Here is an 18,398-nt window from a genome sequence, read left to right as displayed (position 1 = left end):
CGAGATCCTGTCCCTAACCCAATGCCCACAATTCACTCCAGTGAGGCTGTGCCATAAGGAAACCACAGCTCAGGGGAGGAGGTATGTGCAACCTGTGCTGGGCTCCCAGCATGTGGAAGGGCTTATTCCAGCAGGAGATGTAGTGACAGAGAAACCATGATGTGTATGTGTCAGAGAGAGACTGAGTCTTCCGACTGGGAGAGGGACTGTGAGGAGGCCTGATTCTGGGGAAAGGGGAGCAGTGATGAGGGCCAGGGCCACAGGAGAAACAGAGAGCTTAACAAGGACATTGCTCTTTATTTTAAATTACAAGTCCTTGAATAGGAGTCACTAAGTCACCTGACAGTAGAGAATAAACCCTCATTACACCAAAGGGGATACTGCCCCAAGCCAGGGGCATGTTTCTCCATCCTAGGACTCTTGATCCAGACCAATAAGTTTTGGTCCAACCCCATCATGGCTCAGGGGACTGCACCTGAAACAAGATCCACGCTGAGCAGGACCCAGCCAAGAACCAGTGTCACCCTCTGCTGTCCTTTGTGCAGGCTAGTGCATCCCCTATGGCAGCTCCTGGCCCAGCAAGAAGTAGGTGCCTGCACCCTCGAGCTGTTGGGGTCCAGCGAAGATGGGGGTTGCAGGTGTGCTGCCAGGAGGTGCTCGTCACTGGTTTCAGTCTCTTAGCAGGGAAGTCATTGCTGCCCACTGGTCAAGAGTCGCTGAAACAAGGAGTCTTCCCTCTTGCTGAGGACAGCAGGTGAATCCAGCTCTGCCACCTTCCCTGCATGCATCACTAGCACACGGTCTGAGTCCAGGATGGTGTTCAGCCTAGTGAGAGCAAACACAGCAACATGCATATGTGTGTGTGTGTGGGGGGTGTCTTGGTCTGTGCAGGGGGAGAGACACCAAATATTGCTCCCCCATTCATTAGCACAGAAGCCTGAGACGCCCCCATAGGCGTCAATTTCTACAGAGCCTTTCATCACAGTTGCTGGGGGAGCACTTATATACACAGGGATCACTCCTTCAGCACTAAAATGCAGCCATCTCTGGGGAGCAATCTGGGAGCTGTTTAACAGGAACGCTACACAACTTTCAGGACAGAGTGAGAACCCAGGAAGACAACATTTCTAATAGGTGAGAGCAAGGAGGCTGGGAATCAGAACACCCGGGTCACCTGACTGGCTTTTCCACCAACTGGCTTTGTGAACTTGGGTGAGTTATTTTGCCAGTCTGCGCCTCAGTTTCCCTATTTGTAAAATGGGGATAAATGATACCCATTGCCTCCCGGGGGGCTGGGAGCCTAAATTCATTCTTGTCTAAAGCACACAGATACAGTGGGAGGATGTAGTATTATTAATGGTGGTATAATAAACTGCATGGGACTGTGATGTCACAGCACTGGAATTGGTCAGAACTGACATTAATAACCCAACTCTTACAGAATGTACTAGTGGATCTTCACATGGACCCCAGGTGGTCAGGATCTCGGTTTCCCATCTCCCGCAAAAGACAGAACCAGAGCAGCCCATGGTGCCAGGCTGGGGCACAAGAGTCAGTCCTAATGAAGTCAAAAGTACCAACTACTGATTCTCTTGCAGAACCTGAATTTCCCTAAAGGTCTCCCATCCAAGTAATGACTCAACCACATAAATAAGAACAGACATACTTGGTCAGAGCAATGGTCCATCTAGCCCAAAATCCTGCCCTCAAACCTGACCAATGTCAGGTACTTCAGAGGGAATGTCCAGAACAGGGCAATTATCAAGTAATCCATCCCGTCATCCACTCCCAGCTTCTGGCAGTCAGAGGTTTAGGAACACCCAGAGAATGGGGATGCATCTCTGACCATCTTGGCTATTAGCCACTTATGGACCTATCATCCATGAACTTCTCTAATTCTTTTTTGAACCCAGTTATAATTCTGGCCTTCACAATATCCCCAGGCAAGGCGTTCCACAAGCTTGACTGTGCCTTGTGTGAGGAAGTACTTATACAGCCTACACAGGAGAGATGGGCTCCACCTAAACCAAAGTGGAACCAGACTGCTGGCACTAAACATTAAAAAGGTTGTAGAGCAGTTTTTAAACTAGGAGATGGGGGAAAGCCGACTGCTGCAGAGGAGCATGTGGATCGGACACAGACTTCTCTTAGGGGAGAGTCTGATGATAGAGAATTTCCAGGTTATAGTCAGGAGAAGAGGATGGAAGAGGATAATGTAAGGGCCAGATCAGATGGTAAATAGTCACATAAAAAAGAATCTGGCACATCAGAAAAGGGCAGACAAATAAACACGGACAAGTTTTTAAAGTGCTTGTACACAAATGCTAGAAGTCTAAATAATAAGATGGGTGAACTAGAGTGCCTTGTGATAAAGGAGGATATTGATATAATAGGCATCACAGAAACCTGGTGGACTGAGAGCAATCAATGGGACACTATCATTCTGGGGTACAAAATATATCAGAAGGACAGAACAGGTCATGCAGGGGGAGGAGTGGCACTATACGTGAAAGAAAATGTAGATTCAAATGAAGTAAAAATCTTAAGTGAATCCACATGTTCCATAGAATCGCTATGGATAGAAATTTCATGCTCTAATAAAAATATAACATTAGGGATCTATTATCGACCACCTGACCAGGACAGTAATAGTGATGATGAAATGCTAAGGGAAATTAGAGAGGCTATCAAAATTAAGAACCCAATAATAGTGGGGGATTTTAATTATCCCCATATTGACTGGGAACATTTCACTTCAGGACGAAACGCAGAGATAAAATTTCTCGATACTTTAAATGACTGCTTCATGGAGCAGCTGGTACGGGAACCCACAAGGGGAGAGGCAACTCTAGATTTAATCCTGAGTGGAGCGCAGGAGTTGGTCCAAGAGGTAACTATAGCAGGACCGCTTGGAAATAGTGACCATAATATAACAACGTTTAACATCCCTGTGGTGGGAAGAACATCTCAACAGCCCAACACTGTGGCATTTAATTTCAAAAGGGGGAACTATACAAAAATGAGGGGGTTAGTTAAACAAAAGTTAAAAGGTACAGTGACTAAAGTGAAATCCCTGCAAGCTGCATGGGCGCTTTTTAAAGACACCATAATAGAGGCTCAACTTCAATGTGTACCCCAAATTAAGAAACACAGTAAAAGAACTAAAAAAGAACCATTGTGGCTTAACAACCATGTAAAAGAAGCAGTGAGAGATAAAAAGACTTCCTTTAAAAAGTGGAAGTCAAAGCTTAGTGAGGCAAATAGAAAGGAGCATAAACACTGCCAAATAAAGTGCAAGAGTATAATAAGAAAAGCCAAAGAGGAGTTTGAAGAACGGCTAGCCAAAAACTCCAAAGGTAATAACAAAATGTTTTTTAAGTACATCAGAAGCAGGAAGCCTGCTAAACAACCAGTGGGGCCCCTTGACGATCGAAACACAAAAGGAGCGCTTAAAGACGATAAAGTCGTTGTGGAGAAACTAAATGGATTCTTTGCTTCAGTCTTCACAGCTGAGGATGTTAGGGAGATTCCCAAACCTGAGTCGGCTTTTGTAGGTGACAAATCTGAGGAACTGTCACAGACTGAAGTGTCACTAGAGGAGGTTTTGCAATTAATTGATAAACTCAACATTAACAAATCACCGGGACCAGATGGCATTCACCCAAGAGTTCTGAAAGAACTCAAATGTGAAGTTGCGGAACTATTAACTACGGTTTGTAACTTGTCCTTTAAATCGGCTTCGGTACGCAATGACTGGAAGTTAGCTAATGTAACGCCAATATTTAAAAAGGGCTCTAGAGGTGATCCTGGCAATTACAGACTGGTAAGTCTAACGTCAGTATTGGGCAAATTAGTCTAAACAATAGTTAAGAATAAAATTGTCAGACACATAGAAAAACATAAATTGTTGAGCAATAGTCAACATGGTTTCTGTAAAGGGAAATTGTGTCTTACTAATCTATTAGAGTTCTTTGAAGGGGTCAACAAACATGTGGACAAGGGGGATCCAGTGGACATAGTGTACTTAGATTTCCAGAAAGCCTTTGACAAGGTCCCTCACCAAAGGCTCTTACGTAAATTAAGCTGTCATGGGATAAAAGGAAAGGTCCTTTCATGGATTGAGAACTGGTTAAAAGACAGGGAACAAAGGGTAGGAATTAATGGTAAATTCTCAGAATGGAGAGGGGTAACTAGTGGTGTTCCCCAAGGGTCAGTCCTAGGACCAATCTTATTCAATTTATTCACAAATGATCTGGAGCAAGGGGTAAACAGTGAGGTGGCAAAGTTTGCAGATGATACTAAACTACTCAAGATAGTTAAGACCAAAGCTGATTGTGAAGAACTTCAAAAAGATCTCACAAAACTAAGAGATTGGGCAACAAAATGGCAATGAAATTTAATGTGGATAAATGTAAAGTAATGCACATTGGAAAAAATAACCCCAACTATACATACAATATGATGGGGGCTAATTTAGCTACAAGAAGTCAGGAAAAAGATCTTGGAGTCATCGTGGATAATTCTCTGAAAATGTCCACGCAGTGTGCAAAGGCGGTCAAAAAAGCAAACAGGATGTTAGGAATCATTAAAAAGGGATAAAGAATAAGACTGACAGTATATTATTGCCCTTATATAAATCCATGGTACGCCCACATCTTGAATACTGTGTACAGATGTGGTCTCCTCACCTCAAAAAAGATATTCTAGCACTAGAAAAGGTTCAGAAAAGGGCAACTAAAATGATTACAGGTTTGGAGAGGGTCCCAAATGAGGAAAGATTAAAGAGGCTAGGTCTCTTCAGCTTGGAAAAGAGGAGACTAAGGGCTTGTCTACATCAGAAAGTTGCAGCGCTGGTGAGGGAGTTACAGCGCTGCAACTTAGGAGGTGTACACATCTGCAGGGCACCACCAGCGCTGCAACTCCCTGTTTGCAGCGCTGGCCGTACTCCCGTTTTGTCTCGGGTGTAGAGGATCCAGCGCTGGTGATCCAGCGCTGGTAATCAAGTATAGACACTTACCAGCGCTTTTCTTGACCTCCGTGGAATAAGCAGGTATCCCAGCATACCTGAGGAAGCCTCTGGTAATCAAGCTGGTCTCCTTCCCCGGCTTGCTCTCGCGTTCCTCGAACCCCGAGCAAGCAGGTCTCCTTCCCTGAGGTTTGCTGGGTGGTTCCGGGAACGCGAGAGCAAACCGCGGCGAAGCTGGTCTCCTTTCCCGGTTTGCTCTCTCGTTCCCCGAACCCCCGAGCAAGCAGGTCTCCTTCCCTGCGCTTTGCAGGGTGGTTCGGGGAATGCGAGAGCAAACCGCGGCGAAGCTGGTCTCCTTCCCCGGTTTGCTCTCGCGTTCCTCGAACCCCCGAGCAAGCAGGTCTCCTTCCCTGCGGTTTGCAGGGTGGTTCGGGGAACGCGAGAGCAAACCGCAGCGAAGCTGGTCTCCTTTCCCGGTTTGCTCTCGCGTTCCTCGAACCCCCGAGCAAGCAGGTCTCCTTCCCTGCGGTTTGCAGGGTGGTTCGGGGAACGCGAGAGCAAACCGCGGCGAAGCTGGTCTCCTTCCCCGGTTTGCTCTCGCGTTCCCCGAACAAGTAGGTCTCCTTCCCTGCGGTTTGCAGGGTGGTTCGGGGAACGCGAGAGCAAACGGCGGCGAAGCTGGTCTCCTTCCCCGGTTTGCTCTCGCGTTCCCCGAACAAGCAGGTCTCCTTCCCTGCGGTTTGCAGGGTGGTTCGGGGAACGCGAGAGCAAACCGCAGCGAAGCTGGTCTCCTTTCCCGGTTTGCTCTCTCGTTCCTCGAACCCCCGAGCAAGCAGGTCTCCTTCCCTGCGGTTTGCAGGGTGGTTCGGGGAACGCGAGAGCAAACCGCGGCGAAGCTGGTCTCCTTTCCCGGTTTGCTCTCGCATTCCCCGAACCCCCCTTGAAGCCGCCCAACAGCGCTGCAGTGTGGCCACATCTAACACCACTTGCAGCGCTGGTTGCTGTAAGTGTGGCCACTCTGCAGCGCTGGCCCTATACAGCTGTACTAATACAGCTGTAACAACCAGCGCTGCAAAATTTTAGATGTAGACATGGCCTAAGGGAGGATATGATAGAGGTATATAAAATCATGAGTGATGTGGAGAAAGTGGATACGGAAAAGTTATTTACTTATTCCCATAATACAAGAACTAGGGGTCACCAAAAGAAATTAATAGGCAGCAGGTCTAAAACAAATAAAAGGAAGCTCTTCTTCACGCAGCGCACAGTCAACTTGTGGAACTCCTTACCTGAGGAGGTTGTGAAGGTTAGGACTATAACAGTGTTCAAAAGAGAACTGGATAGATTCATGGTGGTGAAGTCCATAAATGGCTATTAGCTCGGATGGGTAAGGAATGGTGTCCCTAGCCTCTGTTTGTCAGAGGATGGAGATGGATGGCAGGAGAGAGATCAATTGATCATTGCCTGTTAGGTTCACTCCCTCTGGGGCACCTGGCATTGGCCACTGTCAGTGGACAGATACTGGGCTAGATGGACCTTTGGGCTGACCCGGTATGGCCGTTCTTATGTTTGTTTTAAACTAGCTGCCTATTAATTTAATTGGGTGATGCCTGACTCTTGTGTTACGTGAAGGGGTTAAATAACGCTTCCTTATTCACTTTCTCCACCCCATTCCTGATTTTATGGACTTCTGTCATAACCCCCCCTTGTCTCTTTTCCAAGTTGAACAGTCCTCGTCTTTTTTACTCTCTCCTCAGATGGAAGCTACTTAATACCCTTAATTATTTCTGTTGCCCTTTTCAGTACCTGTTCCAATTCTAATGTATCTTTTTTGAGATGGGATGACCAGAACTGAACCCAGTATCAAGATGACATTAGTCTACAGCCTGAGGTGGCCTGGCAGGAAGATGCTCTTCCTATCCACCAGTCCCTTCTTTCCCTTGGAGCTTTTTAACCTGGTGGTACTGGTCCACACCAGGGGAGCGAGGGCATCCCTGGCCCAGAGGTGGCAGTGCAGTCTCTCATCCTCTGGCTGTCCTGCAGTGCCCTCTACTGGGCAAGACCACTGTATTTCATGTTCCACACCCTCTCCACTCTCCATGATGGCAGGGATCTGTCAGGCTCTCAGTTTTCTATATTCTTAACCCCTTTTCACCCTCTGAGGCTGCAATACCCCTGTTCCACTTGGCAGGAAAGTCAGGGGCTCCCTAAGTCCCTATCAGACAGCTTCCAGCAATACACAGAATGTGCTGGGTTTCCACCTGGCACCTACCAAAGAGTTTGCTATTGGGCAGTATCTGGATGCTCCTGGAGACTGGCAGCAGTCAGGTGGACTAGGGCCCAGGGGCAGGGGCTGAAGGGGGATGGTAAATACCTGCTTCACTCCAGAGCAACAAAAGGAAACAGACAAGTTTGCACTTGAAAAATCTTGTCATGCTCAATTCACATATGGGGCTGAATATCAAGGTGGGGGCAAACATGATGCTGAGACTGTGGGCGTGGCCAGCACTGTGGGCATGGCGAGTGGGTAATGATGGCACTGTGGGCATGGCCAGTGAGTAATGCTGGGACTGTATGTGTAGCTAGTGGGGGAAGACTGGCACTGTGGTGAGGTGAGTTTAAGAGCAGAGGGCTGTCCCTTTCTCCATAAGGCTTTGAGAAGGCTCACAGGGTTTGTTTACACTGCCTCTGGCAGCCAGCCTCCCAACAAAGGTCCAGAGACTTGTGCTAGCAGGACTCATGTTAGTGCTCTAAAAACAGCTGTGCAGATGGTGCTTCAATGTTAGGGTTTGGGCTGGAGCTCAGGGTCTCACCACGACCCCACCTGCCTCTCCCCAGCTCTAAAACTTGAGCTCTAGACCAAGCTGCAACAGCTATTTTGAGAGCGCTAGTGTGAGCCCCTCTCGCACAAATCTGTGGACGGAGCTGGAAGGCTCACTCCCCAATGCAGAGGAGACATGCACTTAGTGTGAGAGGAAGGCGGCTGTACCTGTGAGCAATCGTGAGCACAGTTTTGTCAGCAAAGCGCTGGCGGATGGTCTGCTGTAGCAGTTGATCGGTCTTCTGATCCACACTGGCTGTGGCCTCATCGATGCACAGCACCTGCCAGTGACACAGTGACAAAGTAAAGGGTATCCCAACATCATGGGAGGAGATCTCTGTTCCTGGCCCAGAGATACACCTAAGAGGGTAGCATAACTCAGCTCACAGCCCTGATTCCATACACATCAGACTGTCCATTTACTTACTAAGGCTTTCTGACACAGACTCCCTGTTCTGCCCTTCCACTCCCACAATCAGGAACAGGCACTCCCTCTCCAGACAAGTAACTTCCCTGCTCAAAGCAGGGAGAATCCAGTTGGAGTTAGCAGCACTCACCTTGGCCTGGGTCAGGAGGGCTCTTGCCAGACACACAAGCTGCCTCTGTCCCACCGACAGACTCTTCCCTCTCTCCCCCAGCTCACAGTCCAGTCCACCTGCAAGGAGGCAAGAACAGCACTCACCCAGCAAGGCTTTGGTTAGAGCTCCTGCACAGCATGCCTGGGCCAGGAGCTTCCAGCTGGTACTCAAGACCTCATCTCTGCTCAGCCCCAGTCCAAAGCCTTGGGATTTTAAACTCGGACAGAAGCAAGATTTGTCACTAACAGTGTGTGTGTATTCTCTGCTAAGACCACAGAGGCTGTCGTGTGAGACTTGGAAGCCCCTATCCTTCCCCTACACTGGATCCCATTGGGGCTTGGCCTCCCTTAGTCAGATTCTGCCAGAACCTTGCCTGCCACCCCCACCAGATACCTCACCTGCTCATGTCCTTCCACTGGACCTTACAGGATTCTGCTTGGGCCTCACATGACAATCCCCTTGGACCCCACTGGGGTCTTGCCTCCCCATACCAGACCTTGCTGCACCTAGGCCCTTGACTACCACCTCCAACCCACTGGCTCTGCCCACTGCCAGAGCCTCCTCATCTCCTGCAGGCATTGGACTCACCCATCTGAGTAATCACTGCCTGTAGGTGGCACTGTTCCAGCACCTGGTATAGGTCAGAGTCTGTATGTTGCCCCAGGGGGTCCAAGTTCTCCCGGATTGTCCCACTGAACAAAAATGGGTCCTGGGGGATTATGGCCAGTTTGGATCTGCAGGGAGAGGAGAGATGAAAGCTTAGCAGGTGGGAACCAGGCTGGCCCTGACTCTCCTTGGCCGGTCTCAGCCATGGGCACTGTAAACAGGGCATGTCTGAGACACATCAGGGACCAGGCAGGGCTCTTCTCAGCCTGAGAGTCTCAGCACACACAACCAGGGCAGGAGGGGCTCAGGAACATTTCAGCAACTGATAGGAAACTGCCACAAGCAGCCAAAAGTGGCCAGAAAGGATCTCCAATAACCAGCCCCGTCAGTATCACTTTGCTGACAGCCATTAGAACCAGAGTCCTGTCTCTGGTGTAAGGGCTCTTGGCTGGACCCTAAATGCCATTTGCTCCTCCTTCTGCTCTGCCCACCCTACCTCAGACTCTCCAGGCCCACCGATCGGCTGTCGACATTGTCCAGGAGGATCCGTCCCCCTCTCAGCTCCACCATGCGGAAGAGTGCCAAGAAGATCGTAGATTTGCCAGATCCAGTGCGCCCCACAATCCCCACTTTCTCTCCAGGGTAGATGGTGAAGGTCACCCCATCCAGAGCATTGGGCAGTCCTGGACGATATGTCAGAACCACCTGCTGGAACTCCACGTGGCCCCGGCTTGGCCAGTCAGGGGCAACCTCAAAGGAAGAAGACGATGAGACCAAAGTGTGACCAGGATCAACTACCAGCCCTGCCCTACTTGCCACCTGTCCCTTTACCTGGCTTCTCAGTTCCGGACCATCCCTGACTCTAAGCCTCCTCTGCATCTCCCAATCGCACACCAGCCCTGCTCCACCCACCCTGCCCTTCTCCCTCTGCACGAGAAGACCTTGAGGGTGGGGAAAATGGGGGGTTGGTATTAGGAAAGGGCAATTGCTCTGGGCAGTTCCTGTAGATCAGGCCAGCAGTCCTTACTGCCCACTCATTAGATCGCTGTAATCATCTTCAGCCACTGGCACATCAGGGCCCTGAGGGACACCTGAGCAGATGGGAAGAACGCACAGACAGGAGAGACAGTCAAAGCACAGATCCATGAGATGGGATGCAGGCCAGAACTGGAGGGCTAAGTGAGAAGTTTTACCTGGACCAGCTGCTCCTGGGGCTCTATGTGGATGTCTGTGGAGTACTCCTCTGCTCGCTCCACACTCACCATCATGGTCTCTGTCTGTGTGAAGCTGGAGATGAGGCCTGACAGCAGGTTTGTGACCGACAGGGCATACGAGAGAGCCAGGCCTACAAGACCTGAGATGATACAAGAGCACAGCAGGCATGTGAAGGAGTAGCAAAACCTGGGGACGCAGCTCCAGCCAGGGTGGACTGAGGGGGACAAGGAAGGAGCCAAAGCTCCAGGGGAAGGTTATAAGATGGCAACCCAGCTCTGGGATAGGGAGACTGAGGGGGAGGAGAAGAGGCTGAGGATCTATCTCCTGGGCAGGTGGACAGAGCTGCAGCTCTGGGACAAGGAACAGGATGGCCTGAAACCAAGTGTTTTGGGCTCTGTATTGGATCCTGGGTAAGGACTGGCCAGACATGCTGGAAGAATGACTGTGGTGAGAAAACTACTTTGAACAAGAAACTCAAGTTTGTTAAGTTAGGTTTTAGTCTTAGAAGCATATTTTTACTTTTGTTTGTTTGTAACCATTTCTATCCCAATTCCTTCTACTTAGTATCATACTGGGGGCCATGAATCAGTGTTCGTGACACACTCCCTGTCAGTACGCGGCCCAGGCAAGCTAATGATCTGACCTGTGGACCAAATTCGGTGATGAATCCAGGTCCGTGCCACCTGTGGCACATTGCGCATAAACTAGGAAGGCTTAAATACCTGTTCTTTGTTAATAGACCTAATCTTGTTTTATTACACAACCCTTTCAATGCAGTGTTTCCAACTGACGAGTAAAATCCTCAGTCAGTCAAACAGGTTGGTGCTGTCTCTTTAAAGAAGCAGAGAACTCAATCAGGTTTTGTGAGTGCTACACTGAGAGGGGCTGAGCACTGCAGAGGAGATGGGTTTGGGGAGACTCGGGACTGTAAGGAGTAACCAGTCTGAGGTCACTGTGCTGTGAGCAGGCTGGTGGTATCAGGATTCTGAGCCAAAGCTGCACAGCACAGAAGCACGTAAGGTTACTGGGCAAGCAGTGACACAACCCCTTACTGGTCTGGGTGACCCTCCAAAGTTCCAGAGCACACCTGGATTTCCCAGTTGCCTCTGGTGCTGAATGATGGCGATTCCTGCTATAGCTGTAACCACAGCAACTCCAATCATCTGTAGGCGGATGTCCAGCCACTGCATGGCGGTGTTACTGGCAAAGAGGCAGCGCTGGTTCTGCTCCAGTTGTAGCTGATTCTCTGCCTCAAATCTGGGCAGGACACAATGCAGTGGTTAATATCAGAATCAGCCCCAGGGCCCACTGCCATTCATCTGTCACCCCAGCCAGCCCCAGGGCCAGATTCTCTAGGTAACTTGTCCCTTACAAGAGTGAAAGCCCCAAGTTCTGCAGGTGCTGGCACCCTCCCCATCTGAGGAGCAGTCCTCACCTGTCTGTGGCCCGGGTGGCTCGGATAATGCTCAGCCCTGTCAGGGTCTCTGAGAAATGGGTGTAGATGGGGGACAGGGTGAGGCTGTAGAGGCGCTTGAGCTCACGGGAGGTGCGCCGGTAATAGCGCTGGATGGAAAAGTAGATGACAGCCAGCGGCAGCAAGATCAGGCCAATCCAGGGCAGCCCATAGGTTATCATCACCAGCATGCCCAGCAGCCCAAAGACATTGGCCAGGAAGATGTTGAGGATGAAGGGCAGGGTGTCGTCCACACAGTACAGGTCCGAAGAGAAGCGGTTCAGGATCCGGCCCATCGGTGTAATGTCAAAAAAGGTCACTGTGGCCTGGCAACATGGGAACCAGAGTGGTAAGAGCCACATTGGGCTGGGACAGCCTTGGAGAGGGAGCAGTGCCCCTGGAGCTATAGCTTGGCTGGCAGGTGGCCCAGCAAGCAGCCATCATTCAGAATGCCTGGAGAGAGGCAGGACTGAACATGGAGCAGGAAGGAATTTCCAACCTGAAGTGGCCCGGCAGATCCAGACTCCAAACCCCTCTCCTCCCTAGTGTGGAGGTGCCCTGTTGGAATGAGCATCCCCAATCCCCAGCAGCAGCACACATCTCATAAGACACAGCTAGTCACCTTCACAATGCAGTGGCTTCAAGGTACCTCTTGCTGTGGAGAGTTGGGAGGCAGGCATAATGATTGCAGCCAAGGGGTGGGCAATCTGTTCACCTCCCTGGCTGAGCAGGTCAGCACTCCAGTGAGATGGTTTGTGACTATCTCTGTTCCCACTGCCCCCATTTCTCTCTCCGAGCTGAGCTCCTGGGACCTCACCCTACCCCACCCTTACGACTGTTACCTTCATCACTCTCTGGAGCAGCCGGCTGTGAATGACAGTGGCAGCGCGGATAGTGCCATGGGCAAAGAGGAAGGCCCGCAGGATAGTGAAGACTGAGTTGGCCCCAGCAATGCCGCCATACACCATCAGGTAGAAGTTCACATCCAGTGTGCTATTGGGATGGACTGGAGCTGTGCCCAACACCTGGACGTGGGAGCTGGGAGAGAGGAGACAGAACGTGTTTCAGCCACAGTGCACACTATGCCAAGGCTGACACCTAGAGCCCCTGAGACAGCAAACACAAGGGCCAGGGTGGGGAGAAGCCACGGGTCCTTATTCCCGAGATGGGCTACCAACTTCTTACTGCTTTTCACCAGCCATGGCAAGCTGTGGCAGACTGATCTCTACAATTCCAAATGCAGGCTCTCTCCACTCCCAAGAGCCTTGTGCAGCCAGGAGGTCTCCCATCTGCCTCAGACAGCAAATCCAGCAGCACCTCTTCACTCCCCCTTTTTGTACCTATCTAGCTCTCACAACCATACTGGTTCTGGGCAACGGGGGCGTTTAGCCAGCTTCTATTCACAGCAAGAGGCCTTTGCAAAAGGGGCACTAAGGAGCAACTTTGGAGATCATTGCTCCCCCCACAGCCAGACCACGCCAGCTCCTGAGCCAATCTATGCTCACTTACACAAGCCCCACAAAGGAGAAGAGCAGCAGCTGTGGGGAAGGGAAAGAAGCTGACACGGGCCTCATGGAGATGTTTGCCGTCTGGGGCAAGTTGGAGATCCAGTGTGACAGCCACCAAACTGAAATGTTCCTGGATGCTGCAGAGATACACAAGATGCAGGGTGGGGGTTAGACTCTGCTTCAGCCAACATGGGGGAGAAGAGCATGAAGTGGAGCTGAGCTGGGGCTGCCCTGAGGAACTGCCCTTACCACCTCACTACTCATCCTAATCTATACCCTGCTGTCAATACATTCGCCACCGTGGTTACTTGAGCAGTAGAGATGACAGACAGCAGCCATAGGAGCCAAGTACAGCAGGCCCCTGGGGAAAAACTATCTTCTATGGAGACACCAACCCACACCCTAGTGTCTCCCAGGGTAGCAGGGGCACAAATTAGGACACAATGTCTTGCCCTCACTCTGGCTAACGGCTCTGGACAAACCCTTCATCTTGATGGACAGGAAAGTGCTGAAGGTGCCCCGGCTGGAAGGTTAGGAGAATTGGGCCTTCCCCCTGCAGAGGCTATGGAGAGCTGGGCCTTCCCCCAGTCTGCCACCCCCAGGGGATCCTCACATATCCGGGGAACATAGCAAGGGAGCAAGAATGGAGAATGGCCCAAACAGAGAGTGGAGCGAGCTGCTGCCTTACCTTGCATCAGGAGCAGGGAGAAGAGGATGGACAATGCTAGGCAGCTGCCCACTGCTAGCCAATATGCCCTATACACCTGAAAAGCTACTGCCCCTTCTTTCTTTTCTTCCTCCCGCTGGAGGAGGCAGGTGGCTTGGCCCAGTTCCTCTGCCTCTATCTCCATGTCCTCCTCCTGGCCTTGCTCAGCAGCGACTGGGGGGAAAAGGCACAGGTCAGTGCAGCACCAGTAGGACCAGCTCCTCACTGTAAACAGGGCAGGCCTATGCAAAGGGGAAGGCTTTGCCATATTCTTAGGAGGCTTTCTAAGGTTTGTCCCCTCTTCCTTCCCTTTGCAACAGACTTCATGCCAGCTGCACCCTGTTCTACAGGCATCTCTCAGGAAGTTCTGCAGCAGGTGGGAGTGCAGATCAGCATACTACTTCCTGGCCAGTATCTGATGGCCCCATTACCCCAAGCATAGAAAATACCCCTGGCCCGCTGTGTGAAGTGTGGGAATGGGGGTTCTTTTCCAAGCCCTACAGCTATCAATTTAATTACCCCCATTTCAGCTCATAACTGCAGATGTGATTACTGCTAAGGAGCCAGGAGGACTCAGAGAAACCTGTGTATTCAGACCTTTTCCACATATATTATATGCTATTTCTGCCACGAAAAGGAGGCAAGGCCTAATCAGCAGATCAAGCTCAGGGCTGTGAACCAACAGTCTAATAATCCCAACTCAGTCTGTGATGTTAGGCAAGTCACTTCCTGTCTCCCTCAGTTTCCCTTGGCTGCTTTCCTGCTCCACCCTGTCCCATTAGCACAGTTTTCTTGAACTCTTGCTTGGAGATCAAATAGTGGCAGTAGCTAGTTCCGCATGGAGGTTTATCCTGAGCCACAGTGACCCCACCTACCCTCACCAATGCCCCTCAAACTGCCATATATTGACCTTTATTCTGCCTCCTCTTATTCTTCTCATTGACCTTGAGGGTGGCTTCCACCAGTGGCAGGATTTCGGATGGGGTACCTAGAAAGAGAGAGACTGTGAGTGCTTTATACACTGCAGAGATCCTAGGGACCATGTGCCAGCTGTGAAAGTTCAGCTAGCTATTTGGTACAAGATGGCCCAATTTACTTCTGCCTCTGCCCTCCTATTCCTTCATTCAGCACCCACAACCCTACAACCACTGCTCCACAGTTTCCTGTCTCTGCATTGTGTCTTACTCCAAGGCCCACTCCGGTTTGTCCAGAGTTCGTCTGCTTTATCCATACTCCTGTACATTTACCATGTCCCAGTTCTCCCAGCTCATCCAGTGTTCCTCTTCCCCAGGGCTCCCACTAATTTACCCCAGCCTCTTTGCAGCTGTCTGCTTTGATCCTCTATGGCCATTTTCCATCTGAACTCACAGCCCATCTGTCTGTCTGATAAGGCTGGGACAGAGTTCTTAGCCCTCTGGTATACAGACTGAAACAAAAGCAGGTGTGCCACTGTACCTATCTTGACTATTCTGCCATTGTCCATGAGCAGCAAGGTGTCAGCCTTCTCTAAAAACTCCGTCCTGTGTGTGCAGAGAATCCTGGTCTTGTGTTTGAGAACTCCCAGAATACATTTCTGCATAAGGTGATTGGCTACATCAGCATCAACAGCTGCCAGTGGATCATCAAGAAGATAAATCTCCTTCTCCTGAGGAAGAAGAGACAGTGGCCTGGTCTACACTACGCGTTTATACCGATTTTAGCAGCGTTAAACCCATTTAATGCTGTACCCGTCCACACTACGAGGCCCTTTATATCGATATAAAGGGCTCTTTAAATCGGTTTCTGTACTCCTCCCCGACGAGAGGAGTAGCGCTAAAATCGGTATTACCATGTCGGATTAGGGTTAACGTGGCCGCAAATCGACAGTATTGGCCTCCGGGCGGTATCCCACAGTGCACCACTGTGACCGCTCTGGACAGCAATCTCTCAGCTTGGATGCAGTGGCCAGGTAAAGAGGAAAAGCCCCGCGAAATTTTGATTTTCATTTCCTGTTTGCCCAGCATGGAGCTCTGATCAGCACGGGTGGCAATGCAGTCCCAAATCCAAAAAGAGCTCCAGCATGGACCGTATGGGAGATACTGAATCTGATTGCTGTATGGGGAGACAAATCTGTTCTATCAAAGCTCCGTTACAGAAGATGAAATGCCAAAGCGCTTGAAAAAAAATCTACAGGCTACACAGTGCTGCGTGACAAGGGTAACGGGAAGCCAGAGACTCAAATGGACGCTCATGGAGGGAGGGAGGGGGTACTGAGGACTCCAGCTATCCCACAGTCCCCAGCAGTCTCCGAAAAGTATTTGCATTCTTGGCTGAGCTCCCAATGCCTGTAGGTTCAAACACATTGTGCGGCGTGGTTCAGGGAATAGCTCGTCAATTTACTCCCTCCCCCCCGTGAAAGAAAAGGGAAAGAAATCATTTCTTGACTTCTTTCAAATGTCACCCTATGTCTATTGAATGCTGCTGGTAGACGCGATGCTGCAGCAGTGAAGAGAAGTATCCGCTCCTCTCCCCTCCCCAGTGGAAGATGGTGCAGTAGGACTGGTAACCGTCCTTCTTATCAACCCGTGAGTGCTCCTGGCTGGCTTTAGGTGAGGCTGGCTGGGGGCGCCTGGGTGAAAAAGGAATGACTCTCGGTCATTCCCAGTAGATGGTACAGAACGGCTGGTAACCGTCTTCATCGTAGCAACTGGGGGCTGAGCTTCAATCAGCCCCCTCCCTTTCATGTGAAAAGAAAAGATTCTGTACTGCCTGGACTATCACAGCAGTGGGATGCTGGGCTTTTCTCCCCCACACCGCTTAATGTCCTGCCTGGACTGTCATAGCACCGGGAGGCTGCCTCCCCTCATTTTATGTCACTAAAAACTCCATGTTTCTTATTCCTGCATTTTTTATTACTTCATAACACAAATGGGGGGGACACTGCCACGGTAGCCCAGGAAGGTTGGGGGAGAAGGGAAGCAACGGGTGGGGTTGTTGCAGGGGCACCCCCCGTGAATGGCATGTAACTCATCATTTCTGCGGGATCTGACACAGAGCAGCTGTACTCTCCGATACACTGCTTCTCTAGTACATTTGCCCCATATTCTAGGCAGGACTGACTCTATTTTTAGAAACCATAAAGGAGGAATTGACTCGGGGAGTCATTCCCAGTTTTGCTTTTGCCCCCCCAGCCGATCTCAGCCAGGGGCACCCATGATAGCAGCAGACAGCACAGAAGGACAGATAACCATCATCTCATTGCCAAATTACACTGGCAGCAGACGGTACAGAATGACTGGTAACCATCTCTGCTATCATGCAAAAGCTGTGTAGCACTGGAGTATCGCCTCTGTCTGCGGCATCCAGTACACATACGGTGACTGTAAAAAAAAAAAGCTGAATGGGCTCCATGGTTGCCGTGCTATGGCGTGTGCCAGGGTAATCCAGGGAAAAATGGTGCTAAATGATTGTCTGCCGTTGCTTTCCCAGAGGAAGGAATGACTGACGACATTTACCCAGAACCACCCGCGACAATGATTTTTGCCCCATTAGCCACTGGGCTCTCAACCCAGAATTCTAAGGGGCGGGGGAGATTGCAGGAACTATGGGATAGCTATGGAATAGCTACCCACAGTGCAACGCTCTGGAAATGGACGCTAGCCTCAGACCATGGCCGCACACCGCCGAATTAATGTGCTTAGTGTGGCCGCGTGCACTCGACTTTATACAATCTGTTTTATAAAACCGGTTTATGTAAAATCGGAATAATCCCGTAGTGTAGATGTACCCAGTGATACAATTCCCAGTTCCTTCAGTTCCAGCTTTCCCCAGTAGGTGGTGTTGTAGAGAATGGTGCAAGGGCATTGGCTTGGGGCAGCTCCCAGCTCCTTTAGCCCCAGCCCGCATGAACAAGAAGAGCTGGAGGATGCGCAGCAGGAGCTCTGGCTGTTCGGCGCTTCCAGCTTCTCTAGCCCAGCCTTGACTCTTGGACAACGCACCTGCAGCAACTGGCCCTCTGTAGGGTCACTGGCCTATTTACCTGATAAACAGCCCTAGCAAGGGCGATACGAGCCTTCTGTCCCCCACTAAGGGTCACTCCATTCTCACCCACCTCCGTCTGGTCACCTGCTGGTAAGATCTAGAAGTGAAACACACAAGACAATCCATTAAAAAGGTTGCTTCACAGAGGCAGCATAATATACGGGATGCAGAACTAGGACTCCTGAGTTCTATTCCTGGCTCTGACATTAACTCACTATGAGACCTTGGACAAGACACAAGTGACCTGATTTTCAGAAACTCTGAGCACCCACAACTCCCACTAACATCAAAGAGAGCTGTCAGTGCTCAGCATCTTGGAAAAAATCAGATTATAAGCCTCCTTGTGTTTCTGCTTCCCTCTCTGCGCAATGAAAGGACAACAATCCCTCCCTCCTGGGTATAGTAGGAGGGTTCATCAGCTAATGTGTCTAATGTGCTTTCTGGATGGGATGTGGGGATTACTGATTGGAGAAGGGTGAGGGCTTGAATCAACCTGGATGAGCAATTCTTTCCTTACAGCTCTCT

At 50.4% G+C, this 18,398-nt stretch overlaps 1 protein-coding gene across 3 annotated transcripts in view; it reads right to left on the bottom strand.

The window, feature by feature from the left end:
* Positions 1 to 277: 277 nt before the first annotated feature.
* ABCC10 (ATP binding cassette subfamily C member 10) overlaps positions 278 to 18,398 on the bottom strand; it is a 30,242-nt gene continuing 12,121 nt past the window's right edge. The window contains exons 9-22 of one of the 3 annotated variants that reach the window (XM_030557144.1): positions 17,872 to 17,970; positions 15,309 to 15,498; positions 14,764 to 14,841; positions 13,836 to 14,027; positions 13,149 to 13,284; positions 12,482 to 12,677; positions 11,622 to 11,965; positions 11,274 to 11,443; positions 10,165 to 10,325; positions 9,468 to 9,721; positions 8,954 to 9,099; positions 8,345 to 8,442; positions 7,956 to 8,068; positions 278 to 825 (exon numbers count right to left, since the gene is read on the bottom strand). In XM_030557144.1, the coding sequence (XP_030413004.1) occupies positions 690 to 825; positions 7,956 to 8,068; positions 8,345 to 8,442; positions 8,954 to 9,099; positions 9,468 to 9,721; positions 10,165 to 10,325; positions 11,274 to 11,443; positions 11,622 to 11,965; positions 12,482 to 12,677; positions 13,149 to 13,284; positions 13,836 to 14,027; positions 14,764 to 14,841; positions 15,309 to 15,498; positions 17,872 to 17,970 (2,313 nt within the window). In that variant the 3' untranslated portion in view covers positions 278 to 689. Of the gene's footprint in view, positions 826 to 7,955; positions 8,069 to 8,344; positions 8,443 to 8,953; positions 9,100 to 9,467; positions 10,063 to 10,164; positions 11,018 to 11,273; positions 11,444 to 11,621; positions 11,966 to 12,481; positions 12,678 to 13,148; positions 13,285 to 13,835; positions 14,028 to 14,763; positions 14,842 to 15,308; positions 15,499 to 17,871; positions 17,971 to 18,398 lie in introns of those variants that run through there. The other 2 variants (XM_030557146.1, XM_030557147.1) reach the window with 2 other exon arrangements.

The sequence above is a fragment of the Gopherus evgoodei genome, chromosome 3 (assembly GCF_007399415.2).
Source record: "Gopherus evgoodei ecotype Sinaloan lineage chromosome 3, rGopEvg1_v1.p, whole genome shotgun sequence".
In the NCBI taxonomy this organism is placed as follows: Eukaryota; Metazoa; Chordata; order Testudines; family Testudinidae; genus Gopherus; species Gopherus evgoodei.
Note: the sequence above shows the minus strand (reverse complement) of the source record. Positions and strands in the feature narration are given on the sequence as shown.